Here is a 27,078-nt window from a genome sequence, read left to right as displayed (position 1 = left end):
AACATGAATATATAAGCCTTCATCTTGATTGGGCCACCTTACAGACCTATTGTTGGATAAGGTGTCTAAGTCCATAACTTATTTGGTATATACTTGACCCGACCGGCATGGTCCATTTGGGTTGCTTCTCATCCAAACTATTATGGATAATTTTATGAGAGTTATACACATATGTTTATTAATATATTATGAGTTATAATATATTAATATGAAGTTACGTTATTTAATTAGTTTTAGTCTTAAATTAATTATGAATTAATTTAGAGATTAAAAGGAATACTAATTAAATTATGGGCTATTTGTTTTATATAGTGTGGGCTAATACTCATTTGTTAATGGGCTAGGCTTATGTGGAAGTCCATGGATGATCCATGGAGCTTTTAACCCATGGATCCTTGGAAAAGGAAAAGACATGGGTTATTAGGGTTTCACCCTAACCATGCACACTATATAAGCATGCTTATGGAGCATGAAATGGAGCCTAAGAGAAAACTAGTGAACTAGTGTGTGTGTGCATGTGTGTGGCTGATTTTATACAAGGTGTATACTCTCTCAAAGTTTTCCAAGAGTTTGTGGTGTTTGTGATTCCATTTGAGGCATTCACACTATTGGTGCTTGGCCCTCAAACTCCTTAGAACCAAACTCACCAAAAGGTATGTAATCTCTTCTAACTCTTTTATGTTGAAATGTTCCCCATGCCATGTTAGATAGGTTATAAACCTTGGAAAATTATTATTTTGCATGTATTTAGACAAACATAGATCCAAGGTTTATTAGGGTTGCATGCACACTTAGGAAGTGTTAGATTGCTCAAAACCCAACAGTGGTATCAGAGCCTAGGCTTGCTTGTTTGATACTTGATGCAAAATAGTGGAAAAAGTCGAAATCGTTGCTGTCAGCATGGTGGACTCGCCGAGTCCATTGGGGGGACTCGACGAGTCCAAGGCAAACTTCAACCTACTCGGCGAGTAAGTTCATGCACTCGACGAGTAGGATCGAAAGAGTGCAGATTCTCGACTTTTGCTGCTGGAAATGGACTAGAAACATTACCCTAAACTGTTTTGGTGTTATAAAACTTATTTTAGTTGGTGTAATGGTTGTTCTAATCCATTTGCAAAAGCATATATCAAAATTCCATGATTTTATGTGTTCATATAATTCTTGAATTTTTAATGATCATGTTCATGTTCTTATGAATTTAGAAAATGATAGGAATTATTTGCTGAATTGTTTAGGATTAATTCTTTATCATTTATGTGTTTTAATGGAGTCCATAATTTGTCCTCAAGTTATGGATTACCAAAGGTCACTTTCATTTAACACACACTTAAAACACATAAGTTACATGAAAATGAAGAGTCTTCATTTTTATGAACCTTTAATTCATAAGTTATGAAATGAAGAGTTTTGCAAAGTTACAAAACTTGCCCTCAAGTTTTGGAATTTGTAAAGTTTCACACACTTTAATAAACTTTAATTCCAAACCTTAGAGTTTTAATAGTTAAAATTCAACCCTTATACTATTTATAACATTAATGGTTAATTATTGTTTATATATATGTATAAGAATAAGTCGTTTTACCGTTAGTAGGCTTCATTCACGAAGCCGGTCTATAAGGTGGGTATAAGGTTGTTGCCTATAAAATGGCGACTTAATGGGTGTATACTCTCACCCACCGCTTGCTTGATCGGTGGAGGGTCGTTAGCCGAACGGGTAGAACAATGACTTTAATCCTCATTAAAAGTATAATGAATATTATAAAATAACTAAACTCTTTTAATTCCCAATCTTAGTTATTTTAGGAAAATGTGAACATGGTGCTAGTCCATGGAATTCACGCTTTGTACCTTACCAAGTCGTTGGTGGAGCGTGTGTGGTTAACCGGCACACTAACTAGGACTAGTAAGGATCACGAAGGGTGACTTAATGTTTGTCATAGATCAATGGAGCGTGTGTGGTTAACCGGCACATTGATTAGGTGATAATATTAAGAGTACCAAGTGAATTAGCATGGTTATTCACACCTTGTTTTGTGATCCTCGGCATCCCAGTCACAAAACTTGAAGGGCACAATCGAGATTGAAACATGCCATTGAAAAGTTCAATGAATCTCAAAAGAATCTAGGAATTTCATATCCAATTAAACCTAATAAATCATCTCGTTTTCATGGTGGAAATTGGTGAATCGTCATTCACCTACCTTTCAAATATATTATTACTTAGATTACGGCATCCCTCTTCTAAGTGTAATATATTGTGATTGGATCCTAGCCTTAATATTACATTTGGGTGTCTTATTAAGGATCCTAAATATCTAATCTAAACTTACTTTCTTCTTTCAGATGTCTTCCAACACTAATGCTTCAGGCTCTAACCCAACTGGTTCTTTCTCTCTCATGAATCTTTGTGGGAGGGTCATCTTTGATGGTTCCAACTTCATGGATTGGATTAGGAACATCAGGATGGTTACTCGTTACGAGGACAAGGAATATGTCCTCGATAAGGAGTTAAAAGAACTTGATGAGTCTACTGCTACTCCTGAGGAGATCGCTGAATTCAGGACTCATGAGAGAGATGCTACTAAGGTGGCATGTATCATGATGGCCACGATGACAGCCGAGCTCCAAAAGTCGTATGAAGATTTCTACCCTTTTGAGATGCACCAAGACCTGATGGAAAGGTACCATCAGAGTGCTCGTCAGGAGCGGTATGAAATAATCTCCTCCATAATAACTACCCGCATGAAGGATGGTGAATCCGTCACGGGCCACATGCAAAAGATGCAAAGGTATGTGGACCGTTTGCTGAAGCTGAATGTTAACATCCCCGAGGAGTTGGCAATTGACATCATTTTGCACTCCTTGCCTTCTTGTTATGATCATTTTCGAATGACATATCATATGAACAAGGAGGAAGTTACCCTCAGCAAGCTTCAAGGACTCTTGAAGACCGCTGAAACCGGTCTTAAGGGTAAAGCGGTTGTTACCTCTACTACTCCTACTCCAACTTCTACCCCTGTTTTAGCTATTGGGCAAGGCAAAGGGAAAAAGAGGAAGCACCCTTCGAAGGGTATCAAGGGAAAGTCTCTTGAAGGCTCCTCATCAAAGACTAAGAACGGTTCTGTCACTCCTTCTGCCATTCCCAAGGATGCTGAATGCTTTTATTGCCATGAAAAGGCACACTGGAAGCGAAACTGCCCTAAGTACTTGCAGGATCTAAAGGATGGGAAAGTGAAACCCACCTATGCAGGTATTTACACTATATTGTCTAATTACTCAACATATTCTAACTCTTGGGTGCTTGATACAGGATGTGGTATTCACATATGTTCTGATTTGCAGGGCCTAAGAAGAAGTGAGGATGTGGAGCTCGGGAAGATAAACTTAATCATGGGGAATAGGAAGGCTTCACCTGTTTCCAAGATTAGAGTTTATACTTTGTTGCTTAATAATGGGTTAAAATTAGATTTGAATAAATGTGTGTACTCGTCTGAAATGGCGAGGAATATTATTTCTTTTCATGCTTTGTACAAACAAGGTTTTACGTTTTCGTTTGATAATGAATGTGGTGGTATTAATGCTTTCTTTAATAATGTGTTTTATTTTAAAGCATTACCTTGTGATGGTGTGTATGAAACTGTGTCGATTGTGGACAACTTAGGAAATAATGTGTTGTATATTGATTCTTCTACTAGCCTAGATAAAGCATCATTGTGGCATTGTCGTCTTGGACATGTAAACAAGAAACGCATAGGCCAACTCCAAAAGAGTGGAGTCTTGGAATCATTTGACCTCAAATCAGATGATAGTTGTGAATCTTGTCTACTTGGAAAAATGACAAAATCACCCTTCACTGGAACTTGTGAGAGGGGTGAAGGTTTGTTGGACCTAATACATACTGATGTATGTGGGCCATTCAAAACCGCCACAAGGGATGCTAATCGGTATTATGTGACTTTTATTGATTATTTTAGTAGATATGGGTATGTCTACTTAATCAAAAATAAGTCCGAAACCTTTGAAAGGTTTAAGGAATTCAAGCAGGAAGTAGAAAATCAATTGGGCAGGAACATTAAGATGCTTCGATCCGATCGAGGTGGTGAGTATCTTAGTACCGAGTTCCTTGACTACCTTAAGGAGTGTGGGATTGTCTCACAATTGACTCCTCCCAGGACACCACAGCTGAATGGTGTAGCTGAGAGGCGTAATCGAACCTTGTTGGACATGGTTCGCTCTATGATGAGTCGAGTTTCGTTACCAATCTCTTTTTGGGGGTATGCCTTAGAGACTGCAGCCCATATCCTTAATCTAGTCCCTACAAAGAAGGTTACCAAAACACCTCATGAGATGTGGACTGGGAAGGTTCCCAATTTGGACCACATCAAAATTTGGGGTTGCGAAGTCTTCGTGAGGCGCGAAACTCATGATAAGCTTGAACCCCGAAGTGAAAGGTGTATTTTCATCGGCTACCCACAGAAATCCTTCGGTTACCTCTTCTACAGACCCAGTGAGAATGTGGTCTTTGTAGCACGAAGAGGGATCTTTCGCGAGAAAGAATTTATAAGCCAAGGAGACAGTGGGAGGCAGATTGATCTTGAAGAAATTCAAGAATCAATTGGTGAAGGAACCTCAGACACTAGCAATCAACCTGAGGAGGAAACTCCTGTTGATCCAGCTGACGAGTCTGTACCTCCGAGGCGTTCCACACGGGTTAGGAACACACCTTCGTTTTATTATGGTTTTCATATTACTACGGAAGGTGATACATTTATTAGTGATAGTACACTAGTAAATTTGGATGAACCTAGCAGTGTTAAGGAAGCCATGGCAAGCCCGGAGTCTGCTAAATGGAAGGAGGCTATGGACAGCGAGATACAGTCCATGTATGACAATCAAGTTTGGAACTTGGTTGACAATGTACCAGGCCGTAAAACAGTCGGGTGCAAATGGATCTTCAAAAAGAAGACAAACATGGAAAGGAAAAGTGCATACTTATAAGGCTCGACTGGTTGCGAAGGGTTTTACTCAAACTCAAGGTGTTGATTATGATGAAACCTTTTCGCCGGTAGCAAAGATTAAGTCTATTAGGGTTATGTTAGCCATTGCAGCATTTCATGATTATGAAATATGGCAAATGGATGCCAATACCGCTTTCCTTAATGGAAAGTTGGTTGAGGATGTGTACATGAATCAGCCAGAGGGTTTTATCAATGCAGAGTACCCTAATAGAGTATGCAAGCTTGAGAAATCCATTTATGGATTAAAACAAGCATCTCGTAGCTGGAATCTTTGTTTTGATGAGAAGGTAAAAGAGTTTGGCTTCTTGAGAAGCGAAGATGAGTCTTGCGTGTATGTCAGAGCTAGAGGGAGTATAGTTAGCTTCTTGGTACTGTATGTGGATGACATACTACTCATAGGAAATGACATCCCAACCTTGTAGGAGGTTAAGTCCTGGCTTGGGAAGTGCTTTGCTATGAAGGACCTAGGGGAGGCTACCTATATCCTAGGGATAAGGATATTAAGAGAAAGGAGTAGAAGACTAATTGGACTTAGTCAGAGTATCTACTTGGATAAGGTGTTGAAAAGGTTCAACATGGAGAATTCCAAGAAAGGAGATTTACCGATCCAAAGCAATACCAAACTGAGTAAGACTCAGAGTCCGAGTACAGAGGCAGAGATAGCTGAGATGAGCCAATTACCATATGCTTCCGCAGTTGGCTCGATCATGTATGCTATGACTTGTACCCGTCCTGATGTGGCATTTGCTTTGAGCATGGTCAGCAGGTATCAGGGGAACCCTGGCAAGGCTCATTGGACCGCGGTAAAGAACATTCTCAAGTACCTGCGGAGGACTAAGGATTGGATCCTTACCCTTGGTGGCAGTGATGACTTGAGAATATTAGGGTATAATGATGCTGGTTTTCAGACTGATAGGGATAATTTTTGCTCTCAGTCAGGCTGGATCTTTACCTTAAATGGAGGGGCAATTTCTTGGAAGAGTTCCAAGCAGGAGACGGTGGCTGATTCGACTTGTGAATCAGAGTATATAGCAGCGAGTGAAGCAGTGAAGGAGGCGATATGGCTAAAGAACTTCATCGGAGACCTTGGAGTTGTACCAGCTATTAAGGAACCTATAGAGATTTTCTGTGACAACAATAGTGCGGTTACCTTAGCCAAGGAACCAAGAGATCATGGCAGATCCCGACACATTGACAGAAAATATCACTTCATAAGACACAAGATTGAAGAAGGACTCCTTGTGACAAGGAGGATATCGTCGGATGAGAATCCTGCAGATCCCCTTACGAAGGGACTGACGAGGGTTAAGCATTTTTAGCATGCGAGACGCATCGGGCTGAGGGACGATATTAGTTTTACAGATTAGATAGTTTTCCTGAAACTTGTAAAATGTAATCGACGTTTGATGATGAATAAAATTTGTGATTTATTTATGAGTAAAGTGTTAATATCATTGTCAATTATTTACTATTGTTTCAGTTTTGCATGTTTTGACTTCCAGAATAATTAATTTATTCAAACCTCCACAATCGATCATACGTCAGAAGTAGGTATGAATCAAGATTGTCATGAATTGGGTTTGTAGATGCCTTAAAGGTGTTTAGACATGGCAATGGTTGCTGCAACATTCATGAGTACTCATAAGTTATGAGTATTGGTATAAACCCACGCTCACTTGTATCACTTCATGGAATTTATCTCGAGTGATCGTGAGACGATAACATCATATAAATCTTTAAACCTAGAGATATGAGTTGTTACCTATGAGTTGGTTGTGCATTGATTGCACGTAAACACATCAGTAACTTGATGTTATAAAACGTGCCTTTGTGTACAATTCAATAAGTAGTAGAACAAGCATATCAGTCGAAGTTTATCTGTTCCTTCTAGAAATAGAAGCGATATCTGGGCCCCTCGATGATTTTGTGTTGACCCATGTACCAGGCCTGGTCAGAACTAAACCGATGTGTTCAGTGAAGTTCTTCGTCAAACAAATCGGAAAATCGAGAAACAACTGCTAGACAATAAGCAAGACATAGTTCCATGTGTTTGTCCGGCTGATATCATGAGAACAGAGGATTATGTGATCACTTATCTAAAATGGCGCTTCATAGTTCGACAGAGTCTTCATTGTTCGAGGGAGTTTTCGAGAGCTACGATTGTTGGTTGGTTCCTGAAGTTATAGGCAAATATAGTTATTAGACTTATCCAAGTGGGAGTCTGTTGGATAAGGTGTCTAAGTCCATAACTTATTTGGTATATACTTGACCCGACCGGCATGGTCCATTTGGGTTGCATCTCATCCAAACTATTATGGATAATTTTATGAGAGTTATACACATATGTTTATTAATATATTATGAGTTATAATATATTAATATGAAGTTACGTTATTTAATTAGTTTTAGTCTTAAATTAATTATGAATTAATTTAGAGATTAAAAGGAATACTAATTAAATTATGGGTTATTTGTTTTATATAGTGTGGGCTAGTACTCATTTGTTAATGGGCTAGGCTTATGTGGAAGTCCATGGATGATCCATGGAGCTTTTAACCCATGGATCCTTGGAAAAGGAAAAGACATGGGTTATTAGGGTTTCACCCTAACCATGCACACTTTATAAGCATGCTTATGGAGCATGAAATGGAGCCTAAGAGAAAACTAGTGAACTAGTGTGTGTGTGCATGTGTGTGGCCGATTTTATACAAGGTGTATACTCTCTCAAAGTTTTCCAAGAGTTTGTGGTGTTTGTGATTCCATTTGAGACATTCACACTATTGGTGCTTGGCCCTCAAACTCCTTAGAACCAAACTCACCAAAAGGTATGTAATCTCTTCTAACTCTTTTATGTTGAAATGTTCCCCATGCCATGTTAGATAGGTTATAAACCTTGGAAAATTATTATTTTGCATGTATTTAGACAAACATAGATCCAAGGTTTATTAGGGTTGAATGCACACTTAGGAAGTGTTAGATTGCTCAAAACCCAACACATATAACCTATCTGGAACGCTCTTCAGGCCTTCTATCTGACTGTACTTCCTCGCATGGCCTACAATCTATCTGAACCGCCCCGGTTAACTTGGCCTTCAGCACAAAGCAAGACCGCTTCAAACCAACAAACTATAATATGTCGACATATATAATAAAGATCAATAACTAGCAAGTACATGTAATCATACAAATCTATCAGTCTAATAAATAACCAGTGAACACAAGTAATCATACAGATCTACCAGTCTAATACATAACCAATAAACATAGGTAAACATAAAGATCTACTCGTCTATCATATAACTAGCAGAACATCATTCAATATATCATGATACATAATCCATTTGGCCGACAACGGGGCCTTCGACCCACAAGTAAAGTGAGGAAAACTCACATCACTGTCTGAAAGATAGCTGAACAGATCACTGCTTCAAATGATGTCTCTACCGGTCACTAGGAGTGTTGATCGGGTAAAAAATTTGGGTTTTGGGTAGTTCGGGTCGGGTAAATCGGGTTTTTCCTTAAAATAATAATACCCAATACCCGACCTATATTGCGGGTTTTCGGGTTTTAGGTCAGTTCGAGTATATTTGGGTATACCTGAAAATCATTTAAGTATCACCAATTGGATTTTTATTATGAGAAAATATAATTTAATTTAGTATGAGAGAATATAATCTAATTTAGTATCTTTTAATATAATCTATAATCAATATTTCCATTCTTTCTAATTAACCTATAATTATACAACTTTCGAACTATATTAAATTAGACTCGTTTTGGCCACGTTGTGGTTATGTCTGAGCTAGAGTATATATCAACCCGAACATGCAATAATGGGCCCCACCCTAGGGTGTAATTCAATCCGATAATATATAGTGGGCCCCGCCCTAGGGTGTATTTCAACCCAATCATACAATAGTTGGCCCTGTCTCGGGGTGTATTTCAAACCTATCACACAAACATATATGCCACATAACAGCTAGCATTCTATATAATAGAATAATGGGCCAACATTTGTGCCTTTGACCCATGGATACTATGAGGAGACTCACCTCACGAACAGACGAAATAGTAGAAACAACACGCTTGTCACACCCCAAAACCAAGAACGGCGGAAACGTTCTGGAACAGAGGACGGCATGTAAAGTATCACAACAGTGCAAAGGAGTAAACAAGCAACAACATCATCCATTGCATTAATAGTAAAATTTTAATACATGTGTATTCTTTTATAGAATAAGACATGATAATAAGTAATCAAAATAAAAGATGAGTCTTGACTGCTCCGTCTTCTCAAAACCGAGTCATCGTACCTGTCTACCGGTGACCTGAGAATACGAGTTATTTTGAAAGCGTAGATCAGCATTTAAGCTGGTGAATTCATAAGTATTTTAGTGTCATTGATTTGTAAAATTGTAAAGAAAAGACTTGTAAAATGTATGGTGAAAAGTTTGTATAAGTATGAAAACCTTAGAAAATCCCATATTTCCTAGTAGTATAAAAAGTAGTCTTCTACCAAGACCCGACTGCTTTGAAGGTTTACTCCTCCGTAAAAATGAAGGTTTTTCCCATGTATAACTATTATTATCAAAATATAGTTTACCTCATCGCTTATGTGAATGTGTCACAAGATAAAGGTAATAAGGAAAATTATATAATCATTGAAATCGTATCAAAATATATTCTACCTCATCATTTATGTGAACGTGTCACAAAATAAAGGTAATTAGGAAAATTGTATAATCCTTGAAATTGTATCCATTTGTCTAGGATAAACACGGCGCGGTAAATCGCCGAACAATACAACCGAGAACATCCAAAGATGAACAGATCCTGCTGTAGCTAGCAGCCAGGTGTAGGATGGTCAGTCCCGTAGTATGAGTATATGTATGTGCTAGTGTAGTGTATGTCTTCCCTGATCCTCATCATAGTGAGTTCTCTAGTATAGTATATAATGTGTAAGAGTGTTTCTTCATATAGTGTGTAATAGTGTCTCTTCATATAGTGTGCAATAGTGTCTCTTCATATATTGTGTAGTATATTTGTATAGACTCATGAATGAACTGACTCTTGTGTATTAACTTGTACTACTAATAGTAAGTAGTATACCTCCAAACTATACCTATTATAGTTTACTAGAAATGTATGTATATGAATGAACAAAAGTATGCCTTTGCTACCTAAAGGTACTGAACTGACTGATAGAGCTTTTATGTCTACATATGTATACATAATATGTAACTAATATTTAGATGACACTCGGACAAATAGCCGATAGCCTAAGGCCACATCCAAACAAGGAAAAGGAATTAAAGCGAGTTAGCAGTCCTAAGTCCTTTAAACATTACTTACATAACTATACATATATAGGCATGCATTTGACAATATAAAAGTTTAAAAGAAGTTTTGTAAAACATTTGAAGAGTTTAATAATAAAATCGATGACTTGATGTCAATTTATAAAATGATTTAAAAGGCAGTTTGTTGACATAAACTGTTTAAAGTATAAGAAATCCTTTGTTTGAAACATAGTTATAACAGAATTTGAAAGGAAAGATTTAGTGTATAAAACAAGTTTGATAAAGAGTTTAACATGTAAAAGCGTTTGAGAAATCATTTTGAAGTAGTTTGTTTGGCAAAACAGCTAGAAATATAGTGAAATCCATTTGTATGCTAGTTATTAATCACATGTGATTGATATAATAACTAGTATGATTTAACTCGTATCCCCCCCCCCATAAAAGCATTTCAAAACATTTAAAAGGTTGATTAAGGGGTATGAACTCACTTGTAGTGAGTGGATTGGATGGAAGTGTCGATAAGGTGCTAGGTGTCAAGTGAAGACTTGACACACACAATGATCCTATGAACATATATAGACATATGTACACATCTAATTAGTGATTATAACACTAATTAAGTAAGTATAAACATCCTAAAGTGTGGAAAACACTATGGTTTAAGGGTTAGAAGGCCATTGAGTTGCATAAAAGGGGTGTAAAGCATTGCTATTGAGTTCACGGCCCAAGGACCACTCCCCATGGAGTTTACGGCCTAGGGTTTACGGCCCTAGTGGGTTTACGGCCGTAAACCCATGGAAAACTCCACAAACTTGAAGTTTAAGGTCCCTAGTTCAATGGTGAATGGTTCTAGTCCAAGTTCTAAGCATTGGGAAGGAAGTTAGGGCAACATTGCACCCTCTTATGGAGTTTACGGCCTTGGGAGATGCCTTGGCCGTAAACTCCCTTCCATTCTAGATTTCTTGATGTTTCTAAGGCTTAAACAAGTCCATTCTAGTATACAACAATCTAGGGCTATAGTACTTACAATCTAGAAGCTTGCAAGAGTGTTTAAGGTCCAAGAACACTAGTGTGTGTTCTTGGTGTTTTGAAGAACACTTGAAGATCTAACCAAAAGAAGAGATTTCATGGATGAAATCATGTGTACTCACTAGATATGGAAGGATATCAAGTTGAAAATGGAAATTTTACTTACTAGATTGAATATTGGAAGCAAAACTCTCAAGATCCTAGAGAGAGAATATGTTTTCTTGGGCTTGGAATGGAAGAAATGAAGTATATATATATATATATATATATATATATATATATATATATATATATATATATATATCAGGGGTTCACGGCCACCTTGAGTTTATGGTCATAAACTCTATGGTCTTGGTCGTAAACTCCTCTCTTGAGGGCTTAAGGCTTGTTTGACAGGTTGCAAGTTTAACTGACACTCTCATTTACTTATTCTTTTGATGAAATAAAGCTCAGAATGCTCAAACGGACTAGAAACTGTGTTGAAAGTTAGCAGGGGTAAGTTTGAGTTTCAATGAAGTGTTGGACTGAACAGGATAGAAAATTTCCGGTTGTCACAACGCTGCTCCGAATACCGACTCTACCGGTCACCATTACATATAACAGTGACCACTACTCAAACTACAACCCAAAATACCCATAGTTCAAACTTAATCAAATCTTGGTCAAAGTCAAAAGTCAACCAAGTCAAATCGATCGGACAAAACACTAACACCGATTCTCACATCATGACCAATCCATGGTCACGTCGTGAGGGTCGACCAAGTTCGATCCCAACAACTTGCTCCCGACTCAGATAACTCAGTCATGGATTTCACACTAGACTGACCTCAAGACGTGAGAATCACAGAGTCACGTCGTGAGTTCCATGAACTCAATGATTTAAGGGCTTAATCTATGTCACGTCATGAGACCTTATATCTTACGTCGTGCCTTCAGTCTGAAACCAAAAGTCAAGGTTTGAAGTCCTTATTCCATTAAGCTATTGAATCCATCTTATCCAGAAGCTAAAGGGGACCCCTAAGGTCCATAAAAATGTTTGCTTGATGTTCATGCTTCCACTATGCAAGACCAAATATATTCTAGGTCAAAAAGTGGAAAATATGCATCAAACTCTCATGCAAGACTCTGATATCTCACCAACTTCCAGATCTAGACAATATGATGATCAAGGAACCCTTAGAATCCATAAAGTTGCTAGCTTTATGGATTTACTTTACTCAAGCATGCTTAACATGAAGAAGTATGGAAAAAACCCTAGATTTATCCATAATATGAAATAAAGTTGGAACCTTTGTTACTTACAAAGCTCCAACAACAAGAAGAGTTGTTGTTGATGATGATGCTACTTTGCCCACTCAACCATTAGAGCACTTATTTCCCCTTCTTATCTCCTTATTCAAGCTAGAAAATGCACCAAAATCGACTAAGGACCTAAAGGATGATTGATATTTGGGTTTCTAGAGGCTTAGAGTGTGAACAAGGCTGAGGTTGGACAACCTTATCCCTATTATTCCATTAAATACCAAAAAAGTAGGGTTTTGGTCACCAGACCGCTCTCGCATTGTGAGCAACAAGGGCTCATGTCGTGATACTTAAGGAATGCGAGTCAACAAGTCAACCTTGGTTCACGACGTAAGAGGCATTGCTCACATCATGACTTCATCTAAATGCTAAAGAAAACCTCGAAATCATGTACCTTAAAACTGAATGTTACAGACAAACCCTAGCCCCTTTGTACACCTTGTGTTGTTTTGAGCTTGAAAAGTGGTTATTGGATCCAATAAGAAGCTTTCGGTGGTGTTCATTGCTCTTGGTGGTTTTCTTTTCGAGAATCGATATTCCGATAAGTTTTTGGACCTCTGTAAGTCTCCAAGTTCTAAGTTTTTTGCTTCATACTTTGTAAATCTGAGTTTATATGGTTATTTTGATCCCTTTGGTGGAGGTTTGATGGAGTTTTGCTAACTCTGGGTTCAAAAGTCTTTTCTTGGGATATTTTGAACCCATTATGGTGTCAACGTCGTGACCTTGACTCTCTTTAATGTTATACATGGAGTTGGTTGCATTTTTGGTCATTTTTTGACCTAAGAATTAGAATTTTGTGCATGAGGCCTTCTTATGGATAAAGTTGGAAACTTTATCCATTTAAGACCTCTTTTAAAGGGGTTCTATAGATTTTGAACCACTGGTTTAAGGATTAAGAGCTTATTTTATTAAGTTATTTTAGCCGTTAACTGCGACGTAGTGATACGTGAGTCATGGCGCAAGTTACATGGGTCTAGACACGACTGCATTGTCGTTTAATTATCATGGCACGATCAATGGAGCTGGTCGTGATGAGGTAGTTGGTGACTGTTGACTGTTGACTTAGGTAGTTGACAGTCATCCGTTGACTTTTTTTATTGATTTGACTTTATTTTTCAAACTTGCTAGGAATTGATATATTGGTTAAATATGAACCTCTAATTTATTTCATGGTGGTTTGTGTTGCCAATTCTGATTCATCTAAGTCTTCTCACTATATTACTTATGTCATGATTTGATACTCTCTATGTTGGATGCATGTGTATTACTATGATATGTTAGTATGCTTAGTTAGACATGTATGGTCTTGATTATGGTTATGGTTTGAGGCATATTTCTTGTTTACCTGTTGGCTCGTATGTTATTTGTATTCGTAGGCTGCTGACAAGATTGTGAGGTAAGTTGTATGTCCAACAATGCTCGGTGGGTTGATGTTAACATATCCCTCTAAAAATATGTTAAAGATAACATAACTGTTATCTTTAGGACGACATAGTTAATGCTCACTAACCAAACTAGTTCAAGATCTATGTCCTCACCCTCGTCGTCTCACATTAGGACCTTTGTGCTTGGAGCTCTTGTACCGCAGGTCCAATTCTAGACAATAATCTCCGGTCTATAATAAGCAAAACATAGTTGGTCACTTACCATGGTAATAAGTGTAAAACTCAGAGTGATGTCCTATGTCTCATTTGCAAAATTAGCAGATGACCACTAGTGACGCATGATCCACAAATGGGAGTCCTCCACGTCCTGTCGGCCTAGACGACACAAAGGATACTGTTGGGATCATGCTCAGAAAGAGGAAAGTTTAAAAGAGATCCTTCTCCTCTAGGGGAAGGGATCACTTTCTTCTGAACAAAACCTAATCTCCATATTACCACACATACACTCATACTAACTAGACGTTAGAGCTTCGTCCCTGAACTACCTCTCGGACATCGACTGATGTTCCTTCTTCATTGTTGTGATTACAGGGCTCAACCCAGTCATAACCATCATGAGACGCCATTAAGCCCCTAGCACATATCACAACATTTGACACCATCCATAGGATTCGAACCCACAACCACATTCGAGAGGTGGTCCTGGGACGAAACTCCAACGATCTAGTTAGTATGACTGTATGTGTGAGAATATGGAGATTAGGTTTTGGTCAGAAGAAAGTGATCCCTTCCCCTGGAGGATAAAGATCTCTTTTATACATGTCACTTTTCTAAGCATGATCACAATAGTAACCTTTGTCCCATCTTGGCCAATAGGACGTGGAGGAGTCCTATTGGTGGATCGTGCACCACTAGTGGTCATCTGCTATTAGTGTAGAGGAGACAAATGACAACGCTCTTGAGAATTAAACTTGTCGCCCTCGGAGGTGACCAATTGCGTTTTGTCTTATTATAGAACGAATATTATCATTTGGAGTTAGACCTGGGCGCGAGAGCCTGAAGCACCAAGGTCCTAGTGGAGACCACGAGGGCGAGGGCCTGGGTCTGGCACTAGGCCAAACAACGACTGATAAGTAGGACGTCCTAAAGATAACAATTATGTTATCATTAACGTATTCATAGAGGGATACGTTAACAATTGATGAAAAGATCAGGGCAGATCGTAAGTCAAAGAGTACCCGGTTGGAATGATATTGGGGCCGGAACTGGCCTTGAGCTAAAGAGGCTTATTACTTGCATATATAGTTATTACTGTGATGTTTATGATTTTTTTGGGGGAGCTTACTAAGATATGTGCTTATAATTATGGATTAATGTTTTCAGGTATTTCATCTGATTGGGGAAAGTCTCTAGCTTGACTGCACACGCTCATCGTTGATGATTTTTTTTTTGAGATTTATGCATGATTATGTTTAATACTTTGATTTTTGGATACACTGACTTTTGGTTTGCAAACTATGGTTTTATGACTTGACTTGAAATTAATCAGATGAATGTTATTATTTCATCTCCGATAATACTTTATTTTTTACCCCCAAAATATATTTCTAGTATTAAGGGTGATAATGGGTTAGGTTGGGTCATAAATAGGTTGACCTGTTTAATTAAATATGTTTAAAATCTATAACCAACCCAACCTATTTAAGTAGTGGGTTGAAAATTCCCAACCTAACAAAACGTTTTTAGTAAACAGGTTAAACCTGAATTGACCCGTTTAAATTTTCATAAAAAACCCATTAAAATCAAATAATCCATCAAATAAAAAATACATACAATTTAAAAGCTATAATACTTGTTTAGGTTTGAAAATTATACAACAATAACTTTATAGGTCTATCTATAAACACAAACACAAATAAATGTTTACAATCATAAAATATTATAAATGTTTAATTTTTAAATTATATGCAATTCGATTATCCCTTTTACCGACTTGAATTCCAGTAACGGTTACTGACCTATGGTTTTTGATAAATAAAAAAATCACAATATATAAATGACTAACTAAATAATAATATTAAAAAAATAGAAATTAGAAAGTATCTAAAAATATTATATGGGTTGACGGGTTGTAAACGAGTTAGGAATTTCAACGTTAACTCAACCCATTTAATTTTTTTATAAACGGGTTAGACGAGTTGACCTATTTAATTAAACGAGTTTAAAATCTCAACATAATCTGCTATTTATTGGGTTGAGTTCAAGTTGGTTTAACAGTTTCGAATTGAGATTGCCACCCCCGAACTATATTATATTTTTATAACTTACATAAATCGTGAAATTCACTGTTCTACTATTTAGTTTTTTAATAAATATGTATTCAATTCTTTCTAATTACAATAATATTATAAATTATATTATCATAAAATTATATCAAAATAAACTATTTATATATATTTGAATTAATTATTAATTTTTTTAAAAATTATTAAATAGGTAATGTTATATGTATAACACACATTTAAACTAATATTATGCACACATTTTATAAAAATATTATACATAAAAAACTAATCTATATTTATGTATTAAATTAAACTTTGCATAAATAATCAACTAACATATTTGGTAGGTTGATGTAAGTTTTTTTTAACTATTATTATTATTGTTATTATTTTTAATTTTTAGTACGTTTATATCGAACAAAAAATTGTTAGAATTGACTATTTTCATTAATTATCGTTTAAACCTCTATAGATGATATTTCTTTTGCAATTTCAATCGGCACGTCAAGATAATGTCAATGTGTGGTTTTTTTGACAAACTCTTAGGTGGTGTTTGTTTTTTGTTCATAGATCTTCTTGACCTCTTCTGTCTGCGCGGCACAGACCACGCACAGACATTAGCCTTCGGAGACTGTTTGTTTTTTTTGAAGACTGCAGACCTAAAATGTTTGTACGCCCACTTCTTGGCGCAGATGTAGACCATAGTCTTCAGACATCTTCTAGCCTAAAAAAACACATACTTTACTTTTTTTTTTTTTTTTTTTTTTTTTTTTAGTTTTTTTTGAATTTATATTTATTCCAACTTTATAAGTGATAAACAATTTGAAAAAAATCAATCCTTAAAAAAAAGTTTGATGACACAAACATGATATTTTTTACAAATTTATAAATAAAAGTTTATTACAATAATGGTTATTGAAATTATTTATATAAAAATGAAAAAATAATGTATTCTTATATTTTTTGTATCAAATTTTATTAAACATTATTTAATAAAACATCGTCAATTTCTTAGAAAAAATATTTATGACACGTTTTTAATTGATTTAATTGAAAAAATTGAAGTTTATTTCCATTCATTTATATATCAAATTCTTTGATTCCTAATTACAATGTTTATGCATAACTCTGCGACCAAAATTATTAATTTGTATCATTTTTATTTTCACTTTTTATACAATAATACATAAAAGTTGATTTAGATTTGTTAATTATTTGTATCAAAGTTATAAATATATTAAAAAATCACTTTGTAGTTTAAAAAAAATCAATTTACTTAGATTTTAGTTTATTTTAGTAGTCTACAGATGTTAAAAAAAACAAACAGTCTTCTTTTTTTCAGATTGCAGACGTTTGGTCCACCTCTTCTGCTGCAGAGGTCAACAGATGTGGTCCACGAACTGCTGACATTTTACATCAGAAAAATCAAACATCACCTTATCCAACATCCCAAAGAGAGAGAGAGAGAGAGATAGAGAGAGAGAGAGAGAGAGAGACTCGCCTCCAACTAGGGGTGTAAATGAGCCGAGCCGAACCCGAACATACCTAAGCTCGGCTCGAACTCGTATAAATATATGTTGGCTCGAGCTCGAGCTCGGCTCGTTTCGAGTCCAATTTCAAAGCTCGTGCTCGGCTCGTAGGAAAAAGAAGAAGCTCGAGCTCGGCTCGGACTCGGCTCGTTTTGTTTATCACGCGAGCCTAAATGAGCTTAGGCTCGACTCGAGCTCGTTTATGGTTTTTTGGCTCGTTTAATTTTTTTATCATATATTCAAGGGAATAATCCAAATTCTAACTTCAAAACATACATTCATAGATTCTCCATTTTCATTGATTTAATGTCTAAAATATAACCATTTATAAAAACATAAAGAGTAAAAACTCAAATTACAAAAATAGTAGTTAAACTCCTAATTACTGAACGACTAGAAATAGACAAATCTTCCTTTATACAGCTTCACTCCTCCAATACACAAAACCTGCAAAATGTACAAAGGAATCATTTTTTGAAATATTTTTTTCAGATTAACAATTTGTTGTTTAACACATCTAATTACCTTCAATTACTTTGTGTTCACCTCAGGCAGTAAAACCTCAATAGGAAACTCCTCCTTCTACAAAATAAAAAGGTTGAAAATTAATAATTTAAACTATTAAAATAACAATTATAATGTGGTTTTGATTATTTCAGATATACCTTTAATTTTTTCTTGACTCCATGAACTTGCCTAATCCAATCTCCTCCGCAAATCAACATTTGTACCGTGTCGGACCCCAATGAAGCTCGATATGGAACAATAACTCTACCCCCGACACTAAAGTTGCTTCAGATGCAACAGTAGAAATCGGGATTTCAAGTACATCTCTAGCCATCAATGACAAAACACGATACTTTAACTTGTGCACATTCCACCACTCTAAAGCATTAAATGATTCCATTCATGTTTGTCCTTTCTCCCTATAAACACCTTCTTCTAAATACATATCAAGCTCTGACTTTTCTGGTCTCTCCAAATCTACAGTCTTTATGAACTCTCCAAACGCCTCCCATCCAGATCCAAGTGATGTACCTTCGTTCAACCCTAAAACATTTCTTTCATGTTCGCTTCCATGTACTGCAGATTCCCTAACTAATGTATCATGCATCTCTAAATACTCTGAATACATTTCATAAAGTGCATTCTTCACTTCTTTAATGTTCTCGTCTGAATTTTGATAAAGTGTTGGAAAACAAAATTCAACCAACTTCATCTTGAACCGTGGATCTAACACAAAAGCTATTGCCGTTACAAGGTGGCACTCACCCAAATACTTGTCAAACTTTTCCTTCATTTTCTTCAGCATATCACGAATAAAATCATTTGCAGATAATGAACCTTTATCATCAGTTTGCTTCAATCTAAACACTTCAATTAGATATAAATTAGCAGTAGGATAATCACTGCCAGAGATGATATTCGTGCACACCTAAACATAATCGTTGGATTTAGTCAACAAAAAAATCATTTATTTATAAAATATTATGCATATTAAACACAAACCTTAAAAACCTTCAAAATTTCACATACACTTTGAACATTTTCGCAATCTTTGTCAGTTGGCAAGTGATGAAAATGTGGTTCATACTCTGCATACCTGAGAAAACCACAATTAAGGTGTTAGTGAATATGAACATGTGTTAAAAACTTTAAGGTATATTTTATTATACATTGGGAAAGCATATTTGAACTTTAGAGCCATGCACAACATATCATAGGTTGAATTCCATCGTGTTGGAACATCAAGCATTAACTTTCGATCACGTATTTGCATTTGATGTGCAGCCTTTGAAAAATTTAGACGTCTACCCTTCGAATTGTTAATATACTTTATACCCTCACAAACATCACCGATGATATGATCAATTATTGCAAGACCATCTTTCACTAGAAGATTCAATATATGTGCACAACACCATATATGAAATAATCTACCACCACATGAAAGTTTTCTTACACGCGAAAAAGTTTCTTTCAATCTTCTTAAATCTTTGTCATTATAAGCTGCGTTGTCAACTGAGATGGTGAAAATCTTATCTTTAATTTCCCACTCTTGCAAACACTTGTAAATACCATCAGCAATATCAACCACAGTACGAGGAGGAGGAACATGTACAAAACTTAATACACGTTTCTGTAATCTGTAGAAAAAACGTTGAGATATAAATTAAAATATGATAGTAAGAAAAAGATAAATAATTAAATATTAAAATTGAGCAAGTTGTTAAACTTCCAATTATGATCTACAAAGTGTGCAATAATAACCATATACTCAATTTTCTGATGCGAAGACTTCCAACAATCAGTTGTTAAACTGATTTTAGAGGCAGCTTTTGTAAGGGCTTTCAACCTTTTCTTCTCATGCTCGTATACCTTAAAACAGTCTGATGTAATTGTAACTCTGCTTACTTTCTCAAACAATGGAGTAATTATCTTCATCATTTTCACAAACATGACATCTTCCACAGTAGCACAGAATCCGGTCCGATCAATGGTGGCACAGAATCCACATCACACCCACTAGGCTGAAAATTTAGTTTTTGTTGGTTTTGTTGCCATTGTTTATGGGGGATGCAGCTGTTTAGGTGTCTTCTATATGATGATGTAGGACCTGAACCAGTAAAAGGCAACCTCGACTTACAGTGAGTGCACTCGGCTTTTTTCGTACCATCTCGGAGTGTAACTACAACAAAGTCATCCCATACTTTTGATGTTTTTTTTTGTTTTCTCGTTAATTGTACATCATCTTCACCAGCTTCGTTATTTTTTTCTGTCACACTTTCATTTTCATTAGGAATTTGACTTGTCGTATCTTCATTTGGAGTAGTTGTGTGATCCATACCATGTACTAATTGTGATGACGGATTATCAATCCCAACACCTGTTTCGGCCCCCATATCTTTTATTGGACTTAACAGGTTTGTTGTAGACCCTCCATCATCCATTGAATCTTCATAAGAAAACAATACAAATCTTAGATACATCAAATTGAAATAATATTTATGCAACACTAAACAACTCACTATAACACCATGAACACCAACAAATACACATAATATTATGCAAAAGTAAATTTGAAAACAACAAACAGGTGATGAGGTTGCAATTGTAAAAAAGGTGAATTAATATGTAAGAAAAGAAAAGAAAAGCAAACAGGTTATCACATTGCAATTTGCAAAAAGGTGATCACATTGCAAACTTGCAATTGAGGAGTGACGATTTTAATCACGTTGCAAACTAACATGTCTGTAAATATATACTACAATAGCACATGTATCTACATATACATCGTATGTAAATATATACTTAATATATACTACAAGTCTACAATAGCACATAGATAGTTTATCTGCTCACTATATCAATCGATTCATTCTATCACAGGATCGGAAATCGCAATTAATAATAATCATACCTGTTGTCTATTGAGAACGAGATGGATTCGGGAGGGCAACGTCGACTGTCGACTGGATTCGGAAATAAATTGTTACGTCGATCGTCAATTGGAATTTGGAAATCAAGGATTAATTATCGTCACGACTCGTGACGTCGTCCTAGATGGTAAACAGGTAATGGTATGTCGACCGTCGTATTCTTGTAGGGTATATGTCGTATGTGTGTGCGAAATAAGGGGAAGGTCGGCAAAAGCAGTAAGGTAGGCACGTTGTTTGATTTCAATTCATAGAAAGTTAGAAACATTAAAGAAATTAAGGAAACAAATTATTAAATTAATAATATTAATAATATAAATATATAATATAAGGAGTGAAAAAAATATTTATATTATAGTGTATATAGGCTCGTTTAAGCTCGCGAGCCCTAGTCGGGCTCGGTTTAAAAGCTCGGGCTCGAGCTCGTTTAATAAATGAGCCCCGAGTAAAGCTCAAGCTCGGCTCGGGCTCGTTTAAATTGAGTTCGAGTCGAGTTTTTAATGAGTCGATTCTGAGTAGCTCACGAGTAGCTCGACTCACTTACACCCCTACCTCCAACAATTCCATCCCTAAGAGTAAGCCTTTTACAATGGCCATGAAAGTATGTCCATGAGGTTATGAAGAGTGGTCACACCCACGCCACTGGAAGAGCGCTCAAACGCAACGTCATATCAACTCCACCACTAACTCGCTAGAAATTGGAAATGCTTCCCATACCATAATATTCATTTTTTTAACATTAAATTAAATAAAAAACATAATTTAAAACATATATAAATATTTTAAAAACATAGAAAAATAAAACCAGATTTCATTAATTAAAAACATAAAAATTTAAAACCTAAATTACTAAAAAAACATAAAACATACAAAATAAAACATTACATTACTTAAAAAACATAAAAACTTAAAACATAAAAAACATAGAAAAATATTTCTCGTCGTCGTTGTCGTCACCAGCCTCATCCGCATCGTCGTCACCGCCTCATCCTCGTTGTCTTCAATGTCATTCTGCCTTGAAATTGTATTTTCCATATGTATTTCCAAAACCCTTTTGAAATATGCCGAACTGCCAACTTGTATTACTGCAGGTAGATTAAGAATATCGTTCGCGGTATATGAACAAATAACCCTACACTCTTCTATTATCATGTTATGTAAAATAACACAAACAGTCAACACCTTCATCAATTTTGACTTATCCCATGTTTGTGCCAGATATTTGAATATATGTCACTTTTGTTTGAGGACTTCAAACGCTCGTTCCACATCCTTCCTTGCAGATTGCTGTGCTAACTTGAACAATTATCGTTTTTTATTAGCCGAAAATGAATACAACTTGACAATTGTAGCGTACTCTAGATACAACGTATGACATATTTGATGCTTTACCTTGCAACATATTGTTAAATAACGGAGATGCTTGGAGCACATTAAGGTTATTGTTTGACCCCATCATACGAAAGAATGCATACCAAAATTATAGGTCCTGTGAAACAACTGCCTCTAATATAACAGTCGGCACCTAATGATTACCTCACGTGAATTGAGCACGCCACGCGTTGGGACAATTTGCCAACTCTCAATGTGTACAATAAATGCTACCAAACATCCCTGGAAAACCATGTTTAGCTTGATGCGTGACACATAAATGTTCCACATCACTTTTAGTCGGATATCGCAAATATATGTCACGGTAAAACTTTATGACATAACAACAAAAAAGATATTTACAGTCTCGACTCGATCTTTCAAACATTTTCAAATACTCATCTGATACGTCTACGACTATACTATATCTCAATTGTCTAAGAATGACTGTATATTTTTGTATTATAGTAAAACCACGTTCTAGCATCTCATTTTAATTGGAAAAACTCATAATTATGTTCAAATATCTAGCTATACGTAAGAATAAATTTATACTAATACGAAAACGTTCTTTGCATTTCGATGGATCATATAAATTATCATGGGCAAAATAATCACATACCAAAAGTTCATTTTCCGCCTCTCGATTCCGATGATCCATTTTGTACACTTCTTCTCGATATTTGGACTTTCGCCTCTCATGTACCATGTTTTGTGCCGCAGACAACCTTGTGTGCAAAACCAAATAGTTATCAAAATCATCATCGGATGAAAGAGAAATTAAACCCAAAAAATTATCCTTCTCGACATTTGGACTTCTCGACATTTTTTTTTTTGATAGAATGCTAGTTATATAATATCATAATTAGTGATAACTACTTCGGATGTTACCCCAACAAATCATTTATTTGATAATACCAACCAGTAATTAAGTTTTTTGTTTTTAGAACGACAATATTTACAGGGAAATAGAGAAAAAAAAAGCACCGCAAGCATTAATCATGTCATCTCAATAATATATAGAGACTGTCCCTCCAACCCCTTTAGTCCACCCATCACATTCATAGACCTGTCTCTTTCTTTTTCCCTTTAGTCACGCTACCCATATAGCCCCCACAAATTCCCTCATTTCCCCAAATTCTGCATCTTTTTTCTCTGTTTAAAACTTCAAAATCTTCATCTCATCTGGGTAAATCCCAAATCTTCACAACAATTAAAAAAATGGACTCATCTTCTCCCTCACCCATCTCTTTACCCGATCAAAAACCCAAGAAAACCTTCGTGGATTCACTAATGGACTCCGCCACCACTCCCCACCGCACGCCGTCGTTCAAAGAAGACACTTACCATCTCCACAACCTCAAACCTTCAGAAAAGAAAGCCCTCCAAGAACTCAAAGACAAACTCACCACCACCTCCGACGACGACAATGCGTCCATGTGGGGCATCCCATTGCTTCCACCCACCGCCACCACCGAAAAATCCGACGTCATTCTTCTGAAATTCCTCAGGGCAAGAGACTTTAGGGTTCAAGATTCACTCAACATGCTCCTCAAGTGTCTTTCATGGCGGAAAGATTTCGGAGCCGACTCCATTGTTGAAGAGGATTTAGGGTTTAAAGAACTCGAAGGTCTGGTGGCGTACATGAATGGGTACGACAGAGAAGGTCATCCCGTTTGTTATAATGCTTATGGCGTGTTCAAAGATAAAGAAATGTACGAGAAAATATTCGGAGATAACGATAAATTGAAGAAATTTCTCAGGTGGAGAGTGCAAGTTCTTGAAAGAGGGATCAAGATGCTCCATTTAAGACCTGGTGGTATTAATTCGATTATTCAGGTTACTGATCTTAAAGACATGCCCAAAAGAGAGCTTAGAGTTGCTTCCAATCACATTCTCTCTCTCTTCCAAGATAATTACCCAGAAATGGTTGCTCGTAAGGTACATCAATCACTCATAATTTGTATTTTTCTTTTAACTTATTGAGTTTGTGCATTGATGGGTTGTATGTTACAACACCTCGACGAACACTAGTTCTAGGAAATTGCAAAGCTTTGTGCGTATATTACCCATAAATGGTTTGCTCGTAAAGTGCCTTAATTGCTTAATTTGATAATATTTCCCCCCAAAATGTTTTTTTCTGTGTTTGTGCTTTAGTGAGTTGTATCGTACAACTCAATGATGCATACGGATTCTTGAAAAATTGAAAGCTTGTGCTATTGTGCATAAAATTATTTGCTCAATTATTAATGTACGCTATAGAACTGAACATTCCATGAAGTGCTAGCCATTTAAGTTAGATTTTTAGAAAATTTGATACCTTTTGCATCAATGAGTTGTATTCTATCGTACAACTCATTGATGCAGATGTAGACGATTAAGTCATACCAATGGATTTTCAGTTTTCGTGAAAATGGAAATTGGAAGCTTGTGCATCGTTGAATTCTATGGTACAACTCAGTGCAGCACATGACAGATAAAGTCGAAACCTTGTGCATCAAAAGAGTTGTACAATGTTGACGTAATGATTTGGAAAAAAAGTGATAAAATATTACAAACCTGTGAATTATTTTTATGGGTTTTTTGTAAAATACAAAAATAATATATTTTTATTTAACATTAATTTCTACTTTTTTGATATGGGTGTAGATCTTTATCAATGTACCATGGTACTTCAGCATGTTATACTCGATGTTCAGTCCATTCTTGACTCAAAGAACCAAAAGCAAGTTTGTGCTTTCTAAGGAAGGAAATGTCGCAGAAACCCTTTACAAGTTAGTATTCTTTTTCAACTTCAACTATTCCATTTCTGACATGTACAACTCTCACTGCATCATGTACAACTCAAATTGCACGATTTACAAGCCACTGTAAAACAATGGTAGTTCACGTTTGTTTGTCTGTGGGGTGAACTGCATTCAAGTTTTGTACTCCATGTATGTTAGCTTGTACCAAAAATACGCTTTTACAGTTTAAAATTAAAAAACTAAAATTTGATTTTTTGTATATTATATTTTTAGGTACATTAGGCCAGAGGATGTTCCAGTACAGTATGGTGGACTGAGTCGACCCAGTGATTTGAACAATGGTCCTCCTAAACCAGCTTCTGAGTTCACAGTCAAAGGTGGAGAAAAAGTTAATATTCAAATTGAGGGCATTGAGGTAATTTACTTATCTTCTTTACTTCTGTACTTTTTTTTGCTTAATGGATTGGTAATAGTTGTAGTATAGTACCATTGTTGTAATTGAAAAGGAAGGACCTACATAGACATATACAAATAAACAATGAATCAATGATTAACTAACTACTTCTTGCTTTGATAGATTGTACTATGTGCAATACATAAAGTAAACTTTTAACAACCACTAATGTACAAATGTTAATGCATGTGGTACAACTTGTGTAGGCGGGTGCAACCATAACTTGGGATATTGTGGTTGGAGGGTGGGATTTGGAGTATAGTGCAGAGTATGTCCCCATTGCAAATGGAAGCTACTCGATTGCGGTTGAGAAAACTAGGAAGATGGGGCCCACAGAAGAAGCGGTTCACAACTCTTACACTGCAAAAGAAGCGGGAAAGTTGGTTTTGTCTGTTGATAACTCGGTTTCAAGAAAAAGGAAGGTGGCATCGTATAGGTATCTAGTAAGGAAATCGGGTGCTGTGATGTGAGTTTGTTTCATTGTTGTTGTGTCGTGTTTTGTTATGGTGTTTTTTGTGGTATTGAGAGATTGTAATGAAGTAATGATGTTTGTCTACGTGATATGTAAGTTGTAAGTTGTAACCATAAAAACGGTTGTATTACATTTTGTCTAATTAGAATAAGAGTAGATTAAATATTAGATTTCGTTTTCAAGGATATGATCGTTCTTATAAAAAGGTCATTGATAAAAGGTTGAATGGTTGATTAATGCTTCGAGTTTACAATAGAGTTGGTTTTGAGCTAAGTATCATATGATAGAATCTTGTGTACCCGATTTACAAGATGGTGTGAGTGTGACTAGTGTAGGGAGATTTTCAAGAATACGTTATTTAGAGACAAATGACTTGTTTCAGGCTAAGTTCCAAGGACATATGTATCTTGTTTGTCAGGGTCGATGTAAAATACAAAACATAAAGTGTCACAACGATAGTAACCAAACAGTTGGAGAGTAAATTCTGTAATGAAGGAATTGTGTTGAATAGCGGGGGACATGGCCTGAACTTTGGTGTTATTTGATTTGTGTCGTATGATGGTTTTGAGGTAGAAGTGGTGTGATGTGATCAAACATGCTAAAGTATTGGTTTTAATAAAAGAAAGGCACAAAAGGAAGGGAGGGAGGGAGGTTGGTTGAACCCGTGAACAGAAGTCACATGCATGTATGATGGCGTATGATGTGATGATGGTCACAAGCTCCTAATGAAAGCATGCTTTCGCTTTAAA

The 27,078-nt window shown here is 36.1% G+C and overlaps 2 protein-coding genes across 2 annotated transcripts; one reads left to right on the top strand and one right to left on the bottom strand.

The window, feature by feature from the left end:
- Positions 1 to 18,755: 18,755 nt before the first annotated feature.
- LOC145016147 (zinc finger BED domain-containing protein RICESLEEPER 2-like) lies at positions 18,756 to 20,799 on the bottom strand. Its single transcript, XM_078974551.1, has 6 exons — positions 20,329 to 20,799; positions 20,127 to 20,287; positions 19,525 to 19,995; positions 19,358 to 19,451; positions 19,121 to 19,283; positions 18,756 to 19,021 (listed from the first exon to the last, which is right to left on the bottom strand). Exons 1-6 carry the CDS (start codon positions 20,797 to 20,799, stop codon positions 18,756 to 18,758), a joined length of 1,626 nt encoding a protein of 541 aa, XP_078830677.1.
- Positions 20,800 to 23,699: 2,900 nt separating this feature from the next.
- LOC145015815 (patellin-6-like) lies at positions 23,700 to 26,497 on the top strand. The gene is made up of 4 exons (XM_078974294.1): positions 23,700 to 24,597; positions 25,306 to 25,430; positions 25,677 to 25,818; positions 26,064 to 26,497. The coding sequence occupies exons 1-4, from the start codon at positions 23,878 to 23,880 to the stop codon at positions 26,325 to 26,327; spliced, it is 1,251 nt and encodes a 416-aa protein (XP_078830420.1). The 5' UTR covers positions 23,700 to 23,877; the 3' UTR covers positions 26,328 to 26,497.
- Positions 26,498 to 27,078: the final 581 nt, after the last annotated feature.

This window comes from Lactuca saligna, chromosome 9, assembly GCF_052625555.1.
Source record: "Lactuca saligna cultivar CGN05327 chromosome 9, ASM5262555v1, whole genome shotgun sequence".
Lineage (NCBI taxonomy): Eukaryota > Viridiplantae > Streptophyta > Magnoliopsida > Asterales > Asteraceae > Lactuca > Lactuca saligna.
The sequence above is the reverse complement of the archived record's forward strand: the minus strand, read 5'-3'. Positions and strand labels throughout refer to the sequence as shown.

What these genes read in the sequence shown, in the direction of transcription:
- LOC145016147 (XM_078974551.1), bottom strand. Translation starts at nt 20,799, where the DNA reads ATGGATGATGGAGGGTCTACAACAAACCTGTTAAGTCCAATAAAAGAT. An exon ending in TTCAAATATGCTTTCCCAAT is followed by an intron (nt 19,452 to 19,524) that starts GTATAATAAAAT and finishes TGGTTTTCTCAG; the next exon opens with GTATGCAGAGTATGAACCAC. An exon ending in AAATTTTGAAGGTTTTTAAG is followed by an intron (nt 19,284 to 19,357) that starts GTTTGTGTTTAA and finishes GATTATGTTTAG; the next exon opens with GTGTGCACGAATATCATCTC.
- LOC145015815 (XM_078974294.1), top strand. Translation starts at nt 23,878, where the DNA reads ATGGACTCATCTTCTCCCTCACCCATCTCTTTACCCGATCAAAAACCC. An exon ending in CAGAAATGGTTGCTCGTAAG is followed by an intron (nt 24,598 to 25,305) that starts GTACATCAATCA and finishes ATATGGGTGTAG; the next exon opens with ATCTTTATCAATGTACCATG. An exon ending in TTCAAATTGAGGGCATTGAG is followed by an intron (nt 25,819 to 26,063) that starts GTAATTTACTTA and finishes CAACTTGTGTAG; the next exon opens with GCGGGTGCAACCATAACTTG.